The sequence below is a fragment of the Arachis ipaensis genome, chromosome B09 (genome assembly GCF_000816755.2).
Source record: "Arachis ipaensis cultivar K30076 chromosome B09, Araip1.1, whole genome shotgun sequence".
NCBI classification, from domain to species: Eukaryota; Viridiplantae; Streptophyta; class Magnoliopsida; order Fabales; family Fabaceae; genus Arachis; species Arachis ipaensis.
The window spans coordinates 46164665-46182414 of record NC_029793.2 but is presented as its reverse complement, the minus strand read 5'-3'; the positions used below and the strand labels follow the sequence as shown (position 1 = coordinate 46182414).

The window sequence follows — 17750 nt, the reverse complement described above, 5'->3', positions numbered from 1 at the left end:
AGTTTAAAACTAGGTTGGTCTCTTGGCATCTTTTCAGAACAAGTGCTAAATGGTCAAGGCAGGAGCTGAATGAGTCTCCAAATACTGAAAAGTCATCCATGAAGATTTCCAGAAATTTCTCTACCATATCAGAGAAGATAGAGAGTATGCACCTCTGAATGGTTGCAGGTGCATTGCACAGACCAAAAGGCATCCTTCTGTAGGCAAACACTCCAGAAGGACATGTGAATGCTGTTTTCTCTTGGTCCTGAGGATCTACTGTAATTTGGTTGTAGCTTGAATAGCCATCCAAAAAACAGAAATATTCATGACCTGCTAGTCTCTCTAGCATCTGGTCTATGAATGGTAAAGGAAAGTGATCCTTCCTGGTGGCTGTATTGAGCCTTCTGTAGTCAATACACATACGCCACCCTGTAACTGTTCTTGTAGGAACCAGCTCATTTTTTTCATTATGAACCACTGTCATGCCTCCCTTATTGGGAACAACTTGGACAGGGCTCACCCAGGGGCTATCAGAAATAGGATAAATAATCCCAGCCTCCAATAACTTGGTGACCTCTTTCTGCACCACTTCCTTCATGGCAGGATTTAGCCGCCTCTGTGGTTGGACCACTGGCTTAGCATTGTCCTCCAATAAGATCTTGTGCATGTATCTTGCTGGGCTGATACCCTTAAGATCACTTATAGACCACCCAAGAGCTGTCTTGTGTGTCCTTAGCACTTGAAGTAGTGCTTCCTCTTCCTGTGGATTTAAAGCAGAGCTTATGATCACCGAAAAAGTGTCACCTCTCCCAGAAATACATATTTCAGGGATGATGGTAGTGGTTTGAGCTCGGGTTTAGGAGGTTTTTCATCTTCCTGAGGAATTTTCAGGGGCTCTTTTATTTCCTCTGAATCCTCCAGATCAGGCTGGACATCTTTAAAGATGTTTTCTAGCTCTGATTCGAGACTCTCAGCCATGTTGATCTCCTCTACCAAAGAGTCAATAAGATCAACTTTCATGCAGTCTTTTGGTGTGTCTGAATGCTGCATGGCTTTGATAGCATTTAACTTAAACTCATCCTCATTGACTCTCAGGGTTACTTCCCCCTTTTGGACATCAATGAGAGTTCGTCCAGTTGCTAGGAAAGGTCTTCCTAGAATGAGAGTAGAACTCTTGTGCTCCTCCATTTCCAGCACTACAAAGTCAGTGGGAAAGGCGAATGGCCCAACCCTGACAATCACGTCTTCAATCACGCCTGATGGGTATTTAATGGAGCCATCAGCAAGTTGGAGACATATCCGGGTTGGTTTGACTTCTTCAGTTAAACCAAGCTTTCTGATAGTGGATGCAGGTATTAGGTTTATGCTTGCCCCAAGATCACATAAAGCTATCTTGTGCAATTACCCTCTAATATACATGGTATCATAAAGCTCCCGGGATCTTTAAGCTTTTCTGGGAAGCTTTTCAGAATGACTGCATTGCATTCTTTAGTGAGGAGAACTCTTTCAGTTTCTCTCCAATCCTTCTTATGACTCAAGATCTCTTTCATGAACTTGGCATAAGAGGGTATTTGCTCAAGTGCCTCTGCAAACGAAATCTTTATTTCAAGAGTCCTGAGATAGTCTGTAAAACGGGAAAATTGCTTATCCTGCTCCTCTTGGCGGAGTTTTTGAGGATAAGTGATGGGATATTTCTGTGGAAGAAACGAATTTCTCCAAAACACCCTAATCTAACCGGCAAGTGCACCGGGTCGCATCAAGTAATAATAACTCACGGGAGTGAGTTCGATCCCACAGGGATTGAAGGATTGAGCAATTTTAGTTTAGTGGTTGATTTAGTCAAGCGAATCAAGATTTGGTTGAGTGATTTGTGATTTGTAGAATTTAAATTACATGGAAAGTAAAGGGAATGGGTAATTGACATGAAATTAAAGAGAGCAGGAATTTAAATGCTGAATCTTAAAGAACAAGAAATTAAATGGCAGAAACTTAGAACGCAAGAAATGTAAATTACAGAATCTTAAAGTGCAAGAAATGTAAATAGCTTGAATTGTAAAGGGAATTGGGAGTTGGAATTGCAGAAATTAAACGAGGGAAAGTAAATTGCAACCAACGGAGAAGTAAAAGAACACTTGGATTGAACCGGATCTAAAAACAGAATTGTAAATAAGCATGAAAACAGTAAACAGGGAATGGGAAATGGGGAATCCGGATCTCAGGACCCAAGAGACTAGATAACCAAGTCTAGATCTCAATGCCTTCCTAGATCCAACAAGAACAATTGTAAAAGAATTGTAAATTGCAAAGAAAGTAGATGAAGAACAATTAACAGAAATTAAATTCAATAAGCAGTAGAAGAAACAGAGAGATCTTCGGATGAGATTGAAACAGAATTCCTTCAATTCTCCAACCCAAGATCCAAGACAATTGCAATTAAAATTGAAAGCAATAAAACTAAGAGGAAGAGAGTGGAATTCTCCTTCCCCCAAACTAAGAAATTAAAGATCACTCAATATCCAAAGCTATCCGAAAACTATTATGAAAACTCCAAAAAGAAAAGCTCACTTAAGAACTTGAATTCTATCCTATTTATACACTTTCTTCAAATGATCTTCAAGCCTTGAGTTGGGCCTTTGCTCTTGGTGGAATTGGGTTGAGAGAGGCCTTGGTTGATTGCTCTTGGAGTTTGGAGAGGAACCAAAGTGAACCCAGTGAACCAGAGTGGAGTTTTGCAAAAGTTTGAGTAAAAGTTTGAGCAAAAGTTTGAGGCAAACTTTTGGTCCAACTTTTCATATCAGCCCCCATGTTTTGCTGATACCCACGTTGGTGCAAAAGTTAGGGGTCTAACTTTTGCTCCAACGTTGGCCTTCCTTAGTGCACTTATGGCGCCAACGTTAGCCCAAAAGTTAGAGGCTAACATTGGCGCAAACTTTTGCTCCCCCTTTGTATTGTTCATGTGCCAACGTTAGCCCAAAAGTTAGAGGCTAACGTTGGCGCAAACTTTTGGTGCCCAGGGAGTGTTTTTCTCATGCCAACGTTAGCCACAAAGTTAGGGGCTAACGTTGGCGCAAATATTTGGTGCCCAGGGAGTGTTTTTCTCATGCCAACGTTAGCCACAAAGTTAGAAATATCTGAGCTTTTTCTGTAAGCCCATAGTAGAAGATGTCTAATTGCACCCACTCTGAAAACATTTCAGATGGGCATTTCCTTAGCATCCCTCTGTACCTCTCCCAGGCATTATAAAGGGATTCATCATGCTCTTGTTTAAACCCTTGGATGTCCAGCCTTAGCTGTGTCATCCTTTTTGGAGGGAAATATTGATTCAGAAATTTGTCTGATAGATGTTTCCATGTTCTTATGCTTGCTGTGGGTTGATTATTTAACCACCTCTTAGCTTGATCTTTTACAGCAAACGGAAACAGTAACAGCCTGTATACGTCCTGATCTACCTCCTTGTCACGCACTGTGTCAGCAATTTGCAAGAACTGTGCCAAAAACTCAGTAGGTTCTTCCTGTGGAAGACCGAAATACTGGCAATTTTGCTGCACCATGACAATGAGTTGAGGATTTAGCTCAAAACTGCTTGCTTTGATGGGAGGTATACAGATGCTACTCCCATATGCAGCAATAGTGGAGTTAGCATATGACCCCAGAGTCCTTCTGGACTGTTCATTTCCACTTAGGTCCATGATGGAGAAAGGGAGATGATGCGAATTACAAAAAAAATATTTTTTTTTGAAAACCAAAATTAAAATAAAATAAAATAAAATAAAATAAAATAAAATAAAATAAAATAAATGAAAAATTGACTATAATTTCGAAAATTAGAAGAAAAAGAAATAAAAGAAATTTGAAAACTAAATTAATTAATTAAAAAAGATTTGAAAAAGATGTGGGTGAGGATTTTCAAAAAAATGAAGAGAGAGAGAAATTGGTTAGGAAGTTTTGAAAAAGATATGTCTTAAAATTTTTAAGATTTAAGATTTGAGATTAGAAAAGATAAGATAAGCTAGGTAAGAGAAGATAAGGAATTTAAATTAAAAAGTTTTGAAATTTAAATTTTAAATTTGAAAATTAAATTTTGAAATTTAAAATTTGAAATTTAAAATTTGAAATTTGAAATTTTAAATGTTGAATTTTGAATTTTGAAAAAGTCAACAATATAAGATAAGGATTTGAAAAGATTTGATTTTTAAATTTAAAAATTAAATTTTGAATTTTGGAAGTTGAAATTTGAAATTTGAAATAAGATAAGTTTTTGAAAAAGATATTATTTTTTTTTGAAAAAGATTTGAATTTTGAAATTTTTAAAACTAAGATAAGATAAAATAGAAATTTTAAAATAAAAATCTTAAATTTTTATGCAAATTTTGAAAATTACTTAAAATAAAGAGAAAAGATATTTTTTTGAATTTAATGAGGAAAGAGAAAAATAATAAAATGACACCAAACTTAGAATTTTTAGATCAAAACAAAGAAAATAAATAAGAAAACTTTGAATGTCAAGATGAACACCAAGAACACTTTGAAGATCAAGATGACCCCCAAGAACAAAAATTCAAAGACTCAAAGGACTCAAGAACATAAAAAAAAGAACACCAAACTTAAAATTTTTAGAAAACCAAAAATAAATTTTCGAAAATTAAATAAAAACTAACAAGAAAACACCAAACTTAAAACTTGACACAAGATTTAATCAAAGAAAAATTATTTTTGAAAAGATTTTAAAAAGAAAGACTCAAAGGAGCAACTATTCACAAGAACATAGACACATTCAACAAATGCAAGGATTAAACAGAGAAAAACTATTTTTTTTTTTGGATGACAAAAACACAAAGGACACCAAATTTAAAACATGCAACTAGACTCAAACAGAAAACTCTAAAGATTAATAAAGAAAAATAATAAATTTTTGGAAAATTTTTTTGAAAAGAAAATAAAAGACTCTGATCCAAAAGACAAAATTTTCCTAATCTAAGCAACCAAATAAACCGTCAGTTGTCCAAACTCGAACAATCCCCGGCAACGGCGCCAAAAACTTGGTGCACAAATTGTAAATCACACTTTTCACAACTCGTACCACTAACTAGCAAGTGCACTGGGTCGTCCAAGTAATACCTTACGTGAGTAAGGGTCGATCCCACGGAGATTGTTGGGTTGAAGCAATCTATGGTTATCTTGTAAATCTTAGTTAGGAGATTAATAATAAAAATTACTTTTGTTTATGAAAACTAAATAACATGAAATAAAGGTTACTTGTTATGCAGTAATGGAGAACAAATTGAGGTTTTGGAGATGCTCTGTCTTCTGAATCTCTGCTTTCCTACTGTCTTCTTCTTCACGCACGCAGGTCTCCTTCCATGGCAAGCTGTATGTAAGTAGATCACCATTGTCAATGGCTACCATCCGTCCTCTCAGTGAAAATGGTCCAAATGCGCTGTCACCGCATGGCTAGTCATCTGTCGGTTCTCACTCATGTTGGAATAGGATCCATTGATCCTTTTGCGTCTGTCACTATGCCCAGCACTTGTGAGTTTGAAGCTCGTCACACTCATCCCATCCCAGATCCTACTCAGAATACCACAGACAAGGTTTAGACTTTCCGGATCTCAGGAATGGCCGCCAATAATCCTAGCCTATACCACGAAGACTCTGATCATGAACCAAGAGGCTAAGAGATACACACTCAATCTAAGATAGAATGGAAGTGGTTGTCAGACACACGTTCATAGGTTGAGAATGATGATGAGTGTCACGGATCATCACATTCATCACGATTAAGTACAAGCAAGTATCTTAGAATAGAAACAAGCGTGATTGAATAGAAAATAGATGTAATTGCATTAATTCATCAAGACACAGTAGAGCTCCTCACCCCCAACCATGTGGTTTAGAGACTCATGCCGTCAGAAATACAATATGAAATGTGTAAAATGTCATGAGGTACCAAATAAATCTCTAAAAGTTGTTTAAATACTAAACTAGTAACCTAGGTTTAAAGAAAATGAGTAAACTACGAAAGATAGTGCAAAAATCCACTTTCGGAGCCCACTTGGTGTGTGCTGGGGTTGAGACTTGAGCTTTACACGTGCCTAGGCTGTTTTTGGAGTTAAACGCCAGATTGTAACCTGTTTTGGGCGTTTAACTCCAACTTGTAACCTGTTTCTGGCGTTTAACGCTAGAATGGAACATGGAACTGACGTTAAATGCTAGTTTACGTTGTTTATCTTTCAGTAAAGTATGGACTATTATATATTACTGGAAAGCCCTGGATGTTTACTTTCCAACGCAATTAAGAGCGCGCCAATTGGTCTTTTGTAGCTCCATAAAATCCATTTCGAGTGCAAGGAGGTCAAAATTCAACAGCATCTGCAGTCCTTTTTCAGCCTCTGAATCAGATTTTTGCTCAGGTCCCTCAATTTCAGCCAGAAAATACCTGAAATCACAAAAAAACACACAAACTCATAGTAAAGTCCAGAAATGTAAATTTTGAATAAAAACTAATAAAAATATACTAAAAAGTAATTAAAACATGCTGAAAACTACTTAAAAACAATGCCAAAAAGCGTATAAATTATTCGCTCATCAGTTAACAATAAGGCATTTGCCTGTGTTGCTGTAGATTGCAGTTTTAATAAATTTCTTTTATGTGATTCTAGCAACCTTTATTTGGCAGTAAAAAAGTATGTGGACTATATTAGAAGACCTTTATCAAGTAATGTCAATGAAGGGCCGTAATGTCCAAAGGTACTAAGATCCATTTACATTTACTAATATGCGTTATATTTCTTTTGCCATTACTGATCTAAGATGAGACTTCTAAAGTACTATACTTGAAACTTACTTTTGGAAATTTTTTTGGTCTACAGAGGTTAGCTATTATTTTTCAAATTCTTTTTGGGGTATCTTGAATTTGAGAGGCTTTATGAGCAATAATAGATTGAAAGTACCACAGCCTTCCATAATTCAATTTCCAAATTCCTTTTGTGATTATCTGTTGTAAACTTGTAATATGTTTTCCTTTACTGCGATATTGAATCCAATACGATTTTATATGCCTTTTGTATTCATTTCTAGCGATATGGTTCAATCTCTTTAAATAAATTGGTCATTTTTCTTCTCAATTGATTTTGTCCCTTTGATTTCTTTCATTATTGTTTCTTTGATTTATAGTTTAATTCCAATGAGTTCAGTGTATAAGTGAACACTTTTATTGGTGAGTATTTATCATAGTTAATTGCCATTAATTGAAAAATTGATTTTTATTACTATGATGTTGTTATGCCTTGTTGGTATACGTAATGAAAAATGGGAAGATTACTCAATGTGGAAAGTATGCTGATCTGCTTAATAATGGAACTGATTTTATGGAACTTGTTGGTGCACATAAAAAAGCTTTGTCTACACTTGATTAAATAGATGAAGGAATAATATCCAATGAAATAAGTACCTTGGAACGAGATTCAGATTTTCCTATTTCTCATAGTGGAGTAAAAGAAGAGGAAAAGAAAGATGAGCAAAATGATAAAATTGGTAACAAAGGTGATGAGGCAAAAGGCCAACTTGTTCAAGCAGAAGAAAGAGAGAGTGGTAGAGTTGAATTTTCAGTGTATTGGCAATATATCACTATGGTATATGGAGGTGCTCTTGTTCCTTTCATTCTGTTGGCTCATACTCTCTTCCAAGTTCTCCAAATTGGAAGTAACTATTGGATGGCTTGGGCAACACCAATCTCACAAGATGTTGAGCCACCTGTTTCTGGAACAACTCTTATAGCAGGCTATATTGCTTTGGCTGTAGGGAGTTCCTTCTGCATTCTTGCAAGGACAACACTAGTTGCTAGTATATATTTGTATACGAATACATATATAGTTTAACTCTATTCTACCTTAGTAGTTTATTTTGGTGTATAGCTCAAATGGAATAACTTGGTTATACTCACCTAGAAATCACGAGTTTAAGTTTCACTTCTAATTTGGACACAAAAAAAAAGACATTGTTTTTCTATTTACCAACTTTTTTGGGTTGATTGTATTAAAAATAAATCTGATAATAAGTATCATCAACATGAAGATGTGGTTATGTGTATAAACAAGTTTAAAAGTATTTAAGGCAAATTAAAGTATAAAATATAAATAGTTAAGAAAGTGAAAGATTTGGAGATTTATTTGAAAGAAAAGGCGAAGGAAGCTGTTGTTAGCATACTCATACAAACGGCCAAGGCTGGAGAAGACAACAAAAGCGACTTCAGCATCACAAAGCATAGACAGTTCATATTAGAATTATCTTTATAATTTTTTATTTTAACTAAATTTAATTTTTTACATTTTTAGATTTAATTTAAAAAATTTGTGTTAATGTTAGAATATTTTTAAGAAATAATATTATAGCTTAATAAATCTATTAAAGACAGGTCGGTTATGGCACGTCAATGTGAGCCAATTTGGTGATAAATAGAAGACACGAGTTAGCGTTCGTAGTTAAAATTTGGTGGTTAAACTGCATGGTAATTACTTACTACAATACATGGGGACACATCAAATGAACTAAAATTAAGATCAAGTTCTGTTATTGATAGAATAAGTCAAAAAGCAATTTCAAAATTTAATAGTAAATGAGTAATATGACATAATCTTCCTAGTTCAATAATTGTCAATTCAATCAATGAATGCAAACTATACAAAACATCAATAAAAGGTAATTAGTAAATGGTACAAAATTATCAATCATCCCAAAGTTTGAATCATCTTCAATCTGCCATTCCAGTTTCAGGGGCCACAACAGGAGACTCTACTGGTCTGGAACTCAACTCAGACTTTTCGTTACTTGTAGATGCACAAACCGGGCTATCGGAACCACGATAAACCACTATTTTATGGTTTATCTTGTACTCAATTGAGTGGTTTTTGTCAACTTTTTACCCACTTATTCATACTATTTGCATGTTTTACATTTTCCTTCCTGGTTTTGAGCTATGATTGAAAACATGCTTCTTTGATCTTATATTTGCTTATTATTAATCCTCTCTTATTACCATTAGATGCCTTGATATGTGTGTTAAGTGTTTTCAGAGATTACAGGGCAGAAATGGCTTGGAGGATGGAAAGGAAGCATGCAAAAGTGGAAGGAATACAAGAAGTTGGAGAAATTGCTAAGCTGTCCAGCCTGACCTCTTCGCACTCAAACAGCTATAACTTTAACTACAGAGGTCCAAAAGATGCGGTTCTAGTTGCGTTGGAAAGCTAACGTCTGGGGCTTCGATTTGATATATAATTTGCCATAACTGCCCTGACGCCAAGTGACGCGAACGCGTGGATCACGCGGACGCGTGACTTGGCAGGAAACCAATCCGCGCGGCCGCGTGGACGACGCCTCCGCGTCACTTGTCCGCGACCTGAACGTACCAGAATATGCAAGGGGAAATTTTTGAGCTGTTTTTCACCCAGTTTTCGGCCCAGAAAACACAGATTAGAGGCTATAAAGTGGGGGAATGCATCCATTCAGGGAGAGCTCGCATTTTTATTACTTTCCATGATTTAGATTTAGTTTGAGAGGGAGATTCTCTCCTCTCTCTCTTAGGATTAGGATTTAGGACTTCTCTTAGTTTTTAAGAGTGACTCTCGATCCAAGTTTAATATTTACTTTAATTTATGTTTCTATGCTATTTTTACTTTAATGCTTTTATTCGTATCTACAGATGTTTCCCAATTGGCTTATGAATTATTCCATGTTACAGATTGTTATTTGAATTAATGATATTTGAGGTATTTCAGTTATTGATTGCTTTCTCTTTAATTTGTGTTACCATTGTTTCCAATCTGAAGATATTCTATTCCAGCAATTTACTTTTTCCCTTTTTGGTCTTGGTTAAGAAATCAGTAACTCAACAGTTATCAAACTCAACATAATTGATAATCGTTATCTTGCTAATTGAACTGAACTTCAATAATCCCAACCTTTTCTTAGGAAATAAATAGGATTCGAAGGTCAAACTAATTAGTCCCTTGACTTTCCTTTACTTTAGTAAAGGTTAACTAAGTGGAATTTAGATTCAACTTTCATTATTGTTGAGGGAGATAACCAAGTTGGGCTTCTAATTTCTCTTACCTTGCCAAAAGTTTGCTTTACAGTATTTATTTATTTCAATTGCCATCTACTTTACTTGTCATTCAAATCACTTGCTTCTCACTTTCTAAACCCCAATTACAACCTTTATAGCCAATAATAAGAACATACTTCCTTGCAGTTCCTTGAGAAGACGACCCGAGGTTTGAATACTCGGTTAACAATTTTTAAGGGATTTGTTACTTGTGACAACCAAAAACGTTTGTATGAAAGGACTTTTGAAGGTTTAGAAACTATACTTGCAACGAGGATTTATCCGCAAATTTCTAGACCACGCAAAAGTCCTCTCATCAAAATGGCGCCATTGCCGGGGAATTGCTAACGTGTGCCTTATTATTGGTTATTGTAAATATTTTTCTTTTGCTTGTTTATTTATTTTTGTTTTTCCTTTTTATCTTTATTTGCTACCATGAACTTTCACCCCTCTCGCTTTGAGTTTGGTTCTAACTTTATTGAAGGAAATAGAAGTTACAGCAGGAACATGCATCAAGGTTAGACCAATCAAGGATGGATGGAGCCAAGAGGATCTAATCAACCCTTTAGGCAGCAACACCCTCCGAGATATCCTGGACAAAGACCATTGTACCGTGCATACCCAGCTGAAAGATGTGGTGGACAGCCTTGTAACTACCAACAAACCCCACCCCGTGCATACAAACCATCCTTTCAACATAATCTCGAACCACCACACTCACAAGCTTCTCTTCACCATTCGCCACCATATGATCCTTCCTTACCCCAGTACCAATCCAATCACTCCCAATCACCACCACTTTCCTATGTATCATGCCCAAGTCCGGCAACCCGAGAAGCAGAGGTTCGCCTAAAGGAAACAGTAAATAAACTTCAAACAACCATTCGACAACTGGAGCAAACAATAATTCAATGGGTTTCTAGGCGCTCAAATACACAAGGATTAGCCACAGCCCCATGTGAACAGTCTAACGAAGAGCGTAGCATGAAGGAGATACCAGAAACTCCAGTGGACAAGACAGAGAATGAATTCGTACTAGAACAAGTAGAAGAAGCTATCATTGTTCAAGAAGAAGAGTTGGTTGAAGATCTAGGAGATGCTGAACCTCCATGGGAACCCAGAACTGAGGAGAACTCTGTCAAGGATGCTACAGTTGATGCTAAGGAGGATATTGTACAATCTCCTAGGCAAGTTGTTTATGAAGAATCAGACGGAATGACCCAGGACACAAATTCCCTTGATGATGATAGTCACAAGTCAAATTCTCTTAGTAATGAACTGGCATCCACAAGTGAATTCTCTAAGGTCGAAGAATCTTCCCAAAGTAAATATGAAGACGATGTGGAGGTAGATTTCTCTCAACCTCCAATCTATGACTCAAGTGATGAGGAAGACATAGAAGACTTTGACCAGGACACAGATACAATTGTAGAGCCTTGCAAGGAAGTAGAGGAATTCACAGAAGAGCAGAAGGGAGTAGAACTTACAGAACCACCGGAAACACCTATCCCAAGGCCATTACCACCTAATACAAGCTTCAAGTGGGTACAATCCTTAACCTATAACTTTACTTATTCACTTGAATATGGTTTGCTTGAAAAAAATGGCCAGCTTAGAGCTCTTTGCGGCTTTAAGAGTAAGAGGGAAATGGCTCGTACTCAGAGTTGGTGCACAAGGTTCAATAATGTTCCATGCTTCACCTCGAAGTATACGGATTGGTATCATGCTCAACTGCATGGATCACAGAGAACGTTTGGTCACCATGGTGAGATTCTACTCTTTAAACCGCCCGGATGGAGACATGTAGATCAAGACGGAGGCGGATTTAAAAGCAAGGCTTGGGATCCTGGAGTTTATTCTGACATTTGTCACCCCGGGAGCCTAACAATCTGTTTGAAGCTGTTCAAAAGCTTTACATGCCTAGTTTGGGATCCCGAAGGCTATTGGCATTCCAAGCACTGGTGGAGATTTTTGGACGAATTTAAACATAAGCCGCCATAATAGGAAGCTCCTCCAATGTCCAACTTAAGGACTTTAACTAAAAGTGCTAGGTGGGAGACAACCCACCATGGTATGATCGTTCCTTTTGCAATTTTAATTTTATTTAGTTTTGTTTGTTTTTGAATTTTATTTTTATTTTATTGAACCTGGAATCATGCATAGCATTCACATTAAGCATTACAATTTGCATTCTGCATACTGCATTCTGCATTCTTAAAAAAAAGGTAGAAAAAAAAATCGCAGGTATTGGGAGAGAATAATGAACAGAAAGTTACGCAGGAGCAGCGTTGGAGGCGTGCCAATGGCACAAATCGTCCCACGCGACCGCGTCACATGGGAATAATAGCCTCTCACGTGACCGCGTGCCCCACGCGGCCGCGTGACCAAGATTTCGACGTCAAAGTGGTGCACACCCGAAAGTGGTGCGAGAGTGGTGCTGGATTGGTGCTGAACGCATAATCCTTCCCACGCGGCCGCATGACCCACGCGACCGCGTCATATTCCTTTAAAGCCCACTCACGCGATCGCATGCCCCATGCGATCGCGTCACTTAAAATTTGGCACTAATATGATTTTGAACAGAGAGTTGTGCAGCCTCGCGCCAGTAGCATAAACTGTGTCACGCGACCGCGTGACCGACGCGACCGCGTCAATCAGTTTAAGCGCAAGCCACGCGACCGCGTGCCCCACGCGACCGCGTCGCTTGCGCCGCACAGCTTATCCTAATTTGCCAAATATCTTATCTTTTCTCCCCCAATCCTAATTTTTCCTCCCTCCTTTCTTACTTACTTCTTCTTCCCTTCTTTCCCTTCTCATTCTTCTTATCTTTTATTTTATTTTACTTAATTTATTCGAATATTTCATTCATTGCATTTTAATTTTGTGCATATTTTTCTTTTCTTTTCTAAATTTATTATTTTACCATTGGTGTTCAAACGTTCTTATTCAACTGTTATATCTTTTCTGGTATTATCTTGGTGCTTATGACTTGTTTTATTCTGGTTAGGTAATATTATTTAAATTAATGCGAATCTTTTATACCTGTATTACTTTTTGCATTGACATGAATTTATATTATCTCTCTTTCCCCACTCTCTTCTCCATTGTTGCAATTTTGCACCACTGGTATGCCATGGCTTCTATTGTTTTCTCACTTACATGTTGAAGCTTCCAAGTAAATGAGACCCTTATCATTTGGCATTAACCCACCCATACTTCTTTTATTTTCTTATCTCTATTTCTGGGTTACTCTTCTTCCCTTTTCTCTTTCAGGATGACCACCCGGAAGGGAACCGGAAGACGTTTACATGGGGAGACAAACAAGTCCATCAGCACAATCCTTGAAGAAAAGCATCAGTTGGAACAGCCCGTCCACCTGCACATCTCAGCATGCACCAAGGACGGTGCAATCTTTAAGTGTGGGGAGGTCGATACCGACTTCCATGGGTTAGTCACTTCATATTTTAGCACCAATGTTTAATTTTCTTTGTTAAATTAGTTGTTGCATTTGCATATTTGTTTGATTTTATGCATCTAGTTACTACTTGGTTAAAGTAATAAAATTCTTCTAAAGACCCTATTTTTGAAAATTTTTACTAATTTAAATTGAAATTTTTTTTGTTAAATTTGTTTGAAGTTGTATTTGGAACATGGTTTTTTAGCCAAAGAACACACAACCTGTGAGATTTTGAGCTTATTTACATGGTTACATTATTTAACCATAAATATTTTATTCCTGTGTGTTTCCTTCTCTATGATTGTAATCTATATTTTGTTCCAATCTATATGTCCATTATTTAGTGTATTTACATGCTTGCATATGATTGAGGCCATTGTTTGATTTTAGCTCACTTATCCCAAATAAGCCTACCCTTTAAATCACCCTTGTCAGCCACTTTGAGCCTTTTAATCCCTATTTATTCTATATTTTACCACATCACTAGCCTTAAGTGGAAAACAAATTAATTATCCCAATTGAATCTTTGGTTAGCTTAAGATAGTGTGTTAATTAAGTGTGGGAAAACTGTGGGAACATGGGTTAATAAGGGAATGTGTTATGTTTTTACTTTGATAAAATATTAGGAATTTGGGAACCTACTCATGAAAAAAAAAACCAAAATAAAAAAAAATAAATAAATAATGGAGAATCCATGTGCATTGATATGTTAGGTTTGCTTTTATGATTCAAAAAAGAAAAAAAAAGAAAAGAAAGATAGAAAAAAAAGAAAAAAAAAATATATATATATAAGGGGACAAAATTACCCCAATGTTAAGTTAAGGAAAAATCAATGCACATGTGATAAATTAAAAAGAAAAAGTTGATACATGAGTATGTGATACAAAAGTGAGAATTATGGGTAGCTAGGCATGAATTTAAAAGTATATAGAGTATATGTATATTAGGTGAGAGCTTAGGTTAATTAAAGATTCAATTTATAAAGCTCACTTAGCCATATATATACCTTTACCCTTACCTTAGCCCCATTACAACCTTGAAAAAGACCTCATGATGTTTGCATTGGTATATTAAATATTGTTGATTGGTTAGATGAAGAACAAGGTTTAGAAAGCATGACTAGAGAAGAGTAGAGTGATTGACCCTAGACACCTTAGAGTAAGAGTGATATACACTACCAGTGAGGGTTCAATGCTTGATTCTATGTTCCCTGCTCTCATTAGCTATCTTCTTACAAGTTTACTTGTCTTTTATTGTATAATTTGAATTAGTGAAATCTGATTTATGTTTGTCTTGGAGAACTTATTTATATTTAACCAAGTAGGTAGAAATATTTTGCATGTAGTTGCATTCATATAGATAGGATTGCATTTCATACATCCTACCATTCCTCTTCATCTTTATAGCTTCTCTTGAGCTTAGCATGAGGACATGCTATTGTTTAAGGGTGGGGAGGTTGATAAACCACTATTTTATGGTTTATCTTGTACTCAATTGAGTGGTTTTTATCAACTCTTTATCCACTTATTCATACTATTTGCATGTTTTACAATTTCCTTCCTGGTTTTGAGCTATGATTGAAAACATGCTTCTTTGATCTTATATTTGCTTATTATTAATCCTCTCTTATTACCATTAGATGCCTTGATATGTGTGGTAAGTGTTTTCAGAGATTACAGGGCAGAAATTGCTTGGAGGATGGAAAGGAAGCATGCAAAAGTGGAAGGAATACAAGAAGTTGGAGAAATTGCTAAGCTGTCCAGCCTGACCTCTTCACACTCAAATGGCTATAACTTTAACTACAGAGGTCCAAACGACGCGGTTCTAGTTGCGTTGGAAAGCTAATGTCCGGGGCTTCAATTTGATATATAATTTGCCATAGCTGCCCCGACGCCAGGCGATGCGAACGCGTGGATCACGCGGACGCGTGACCTGGCAGGAAACCAATCCGTGTGGCCGCGTGGACGACGCCTCCGCGTCACTTGTCCGCGACCTGAACGTACCAGAATACACAGGGGGCAATTTCTGGGCTGTTTTTGACCCAGTTTTCGGCCCGGAAAACATAGATTAGAGGCTATAAAGTGGGGGAATGCATCCATTTAGGGAGAGCTCGCATTTTTATTACTTTCCATGATTTAGATTTAGTTTGAGAGGGAGATTCTCTCCTCTCTTTCTTAGGATTAGGATTTAGGACTTCTCTTAGTTTTTAAGAGTGACTCTCGATCCAGGTTTAATATTTACTTTAATTTATATTTCTATGCTACTTTTACTTTAATACTTTTATTCGTATCTACAAATGTTGCCCAATTGGCTTATGAATTATTCCATGTTACAGATTGTTATTTGAATTAATGATATTTGAGGTATTTCAGTTATTGATTGCTTTCTCTTTAATTTGTGTTACCATTGTTTCCAATCTGAAGATATTCTATTCCAGCAATTTACTTTTTCCCTTTTTGGTCTTGGTTAAGAAATCAGTAACTCAACAGTTATCAAACTCAACATAATTGATAATCGTTATCTTGCTAATTGAACTGAACTTCAATAATCCCAACCTTTTCTTAGGAAATAAATAGGATTCGAAGGTCAAACTAATTAGTCCCTTGACTTTCCTTTACTTTAGTAAAGGTTAACTAAGTGGAATTTAGATTCAACTTTCATTATTGTTGAGGGAGATAACCAAGTTGGACTTCTAATTTCTCTTACCTTGCCAAAAGTTTGCTTTACAGTATTTATTTATTTCAATTGCCATCTACTTTACTTGTCATTCAAATCACTTGCTTCTCACTTTCTAAACCCCGATTACAACCTTTATAGCCAATAATAAGAACATACTTCCTTGCAGTTCCTTGAGAAGACGACCCGAGGTTTGAATACTCGGTTAATAATTTTTAAGGGGTTTGTTACTTGTGACAACCAAAAACGTTTGTATGAAAGGACTTTTGAAGGTTTAGAAACTATACTTGCAACGAGGATTTATCCGCAAATTTCTAGACCACGCAAAAGTCCTCTCATCAGACCAGGACTTGATGTTTTCACATGATCAATAAGATCCGATTTAGCTGCTGAGGTTGGTGCTGTTCCACCACCAATGTTCCTATCTTTTTCCATCTTCTGCTGATTTTTCAGACTATCATGTCTTTTGCGCTGATCACAAACCAAACATCACCTTCCGTTACAAAAGCATAAAAATAACATAGTTTATAAATCCAAAACACAATATGCCGAATCAGCATACAACAAATATCTAGACATAGTTATAGTATGAGATACCTTAGTGAGGATGTCATGATGGCTGCTGATATTCTTTTCTGTATCATCGTCTACTAGCTCCTTTGGGATTCTACCAGGAAGATTAGGACAACTTTTGTTGTAGTTCCCTATCACACCGCAGTTTGAGCACCTTCTCTGTTGCTTAAATTTTGAGTTTTTCTTGGGGGCTCTGATGAGCGGATAATTTATACGCTTTTTGACATTGTTTTTAGTATATTTTTAGTAGGATCTAGTTACTTTTAGGGATGTTTTCATTAGTTTTTATGTTAAATTCACATTTCTGGACTTTACTATGAGTTTGTGTGTTTTTCTGTGATTTCAGGTATTTTCTGGCTGAAATTGAGGGACTTGAGCAGAAATCAGATTCAGAGGTTGAAAAAGGACTGCTGATGCTGTTGGATTCTGACCTCCCTGCACTCAAAGTGGATTTTCTGGAGCTACAGAACTCAAAATGGCGCGCTTACAATTGCGTTGGAAAGTAGACATCCAGGGCTTTCCAGCAATATATAATAGTCCATACGTTGCTGGTTAGTTGTATCGAAGTTGTGACAAATTATGAATGTGTAATCACGATTACGCGTACCAAGTTGCTCACGTGCCAGGAATAGTTTGAGCCTGGACATCACAATTTCGTGCACCAAGTTTTTGGCGCTGTTGCCGGGGATTGTTTGAGTTTGGACAACTGACGGTTCATCTTGTTGCTCAGATTAGGTAATTTTCTTTTTGTTTTCTTTTCAAAAAAAAAAATTTTCAAAAATATTTCAAAATTTTCTCCTTTGTTTTCGAAAAAAAAAATTTAATATAAAAATGTTTTCAAAAAAATTTTAGATTCAAAATTTTTAAGAATGAATTCTAGTGTTTCATGAAGCACGTTGAAGCCTGGCTGGCTGTAAAGCCATGTCTATTCCTTTGGGAATGAGTATGTCAGGCGTGTCATGT

At 36.5% G+C, this 17750-nt stretch overlaps 1 protein-coding gene across 1 annotated transcript; it reads left to right on the top strand.

Moving 5' to 3' along the window:
* On the top strand, window positions 7284-8846 carry LOC107615483 (probable non-intrinsic ABC protein 5). The gene is made up of 3 exons (XM_016317542.1): window positions 7284-7362; window positions 7450-7824; window positions 8749-8846. Exons 1-3 carry the CDS (start codon window positions 7284-7286, stop codon window positions 8844-8846), a joined length of 552 nt encoding a protein of 183 aa, XP_016173028.1.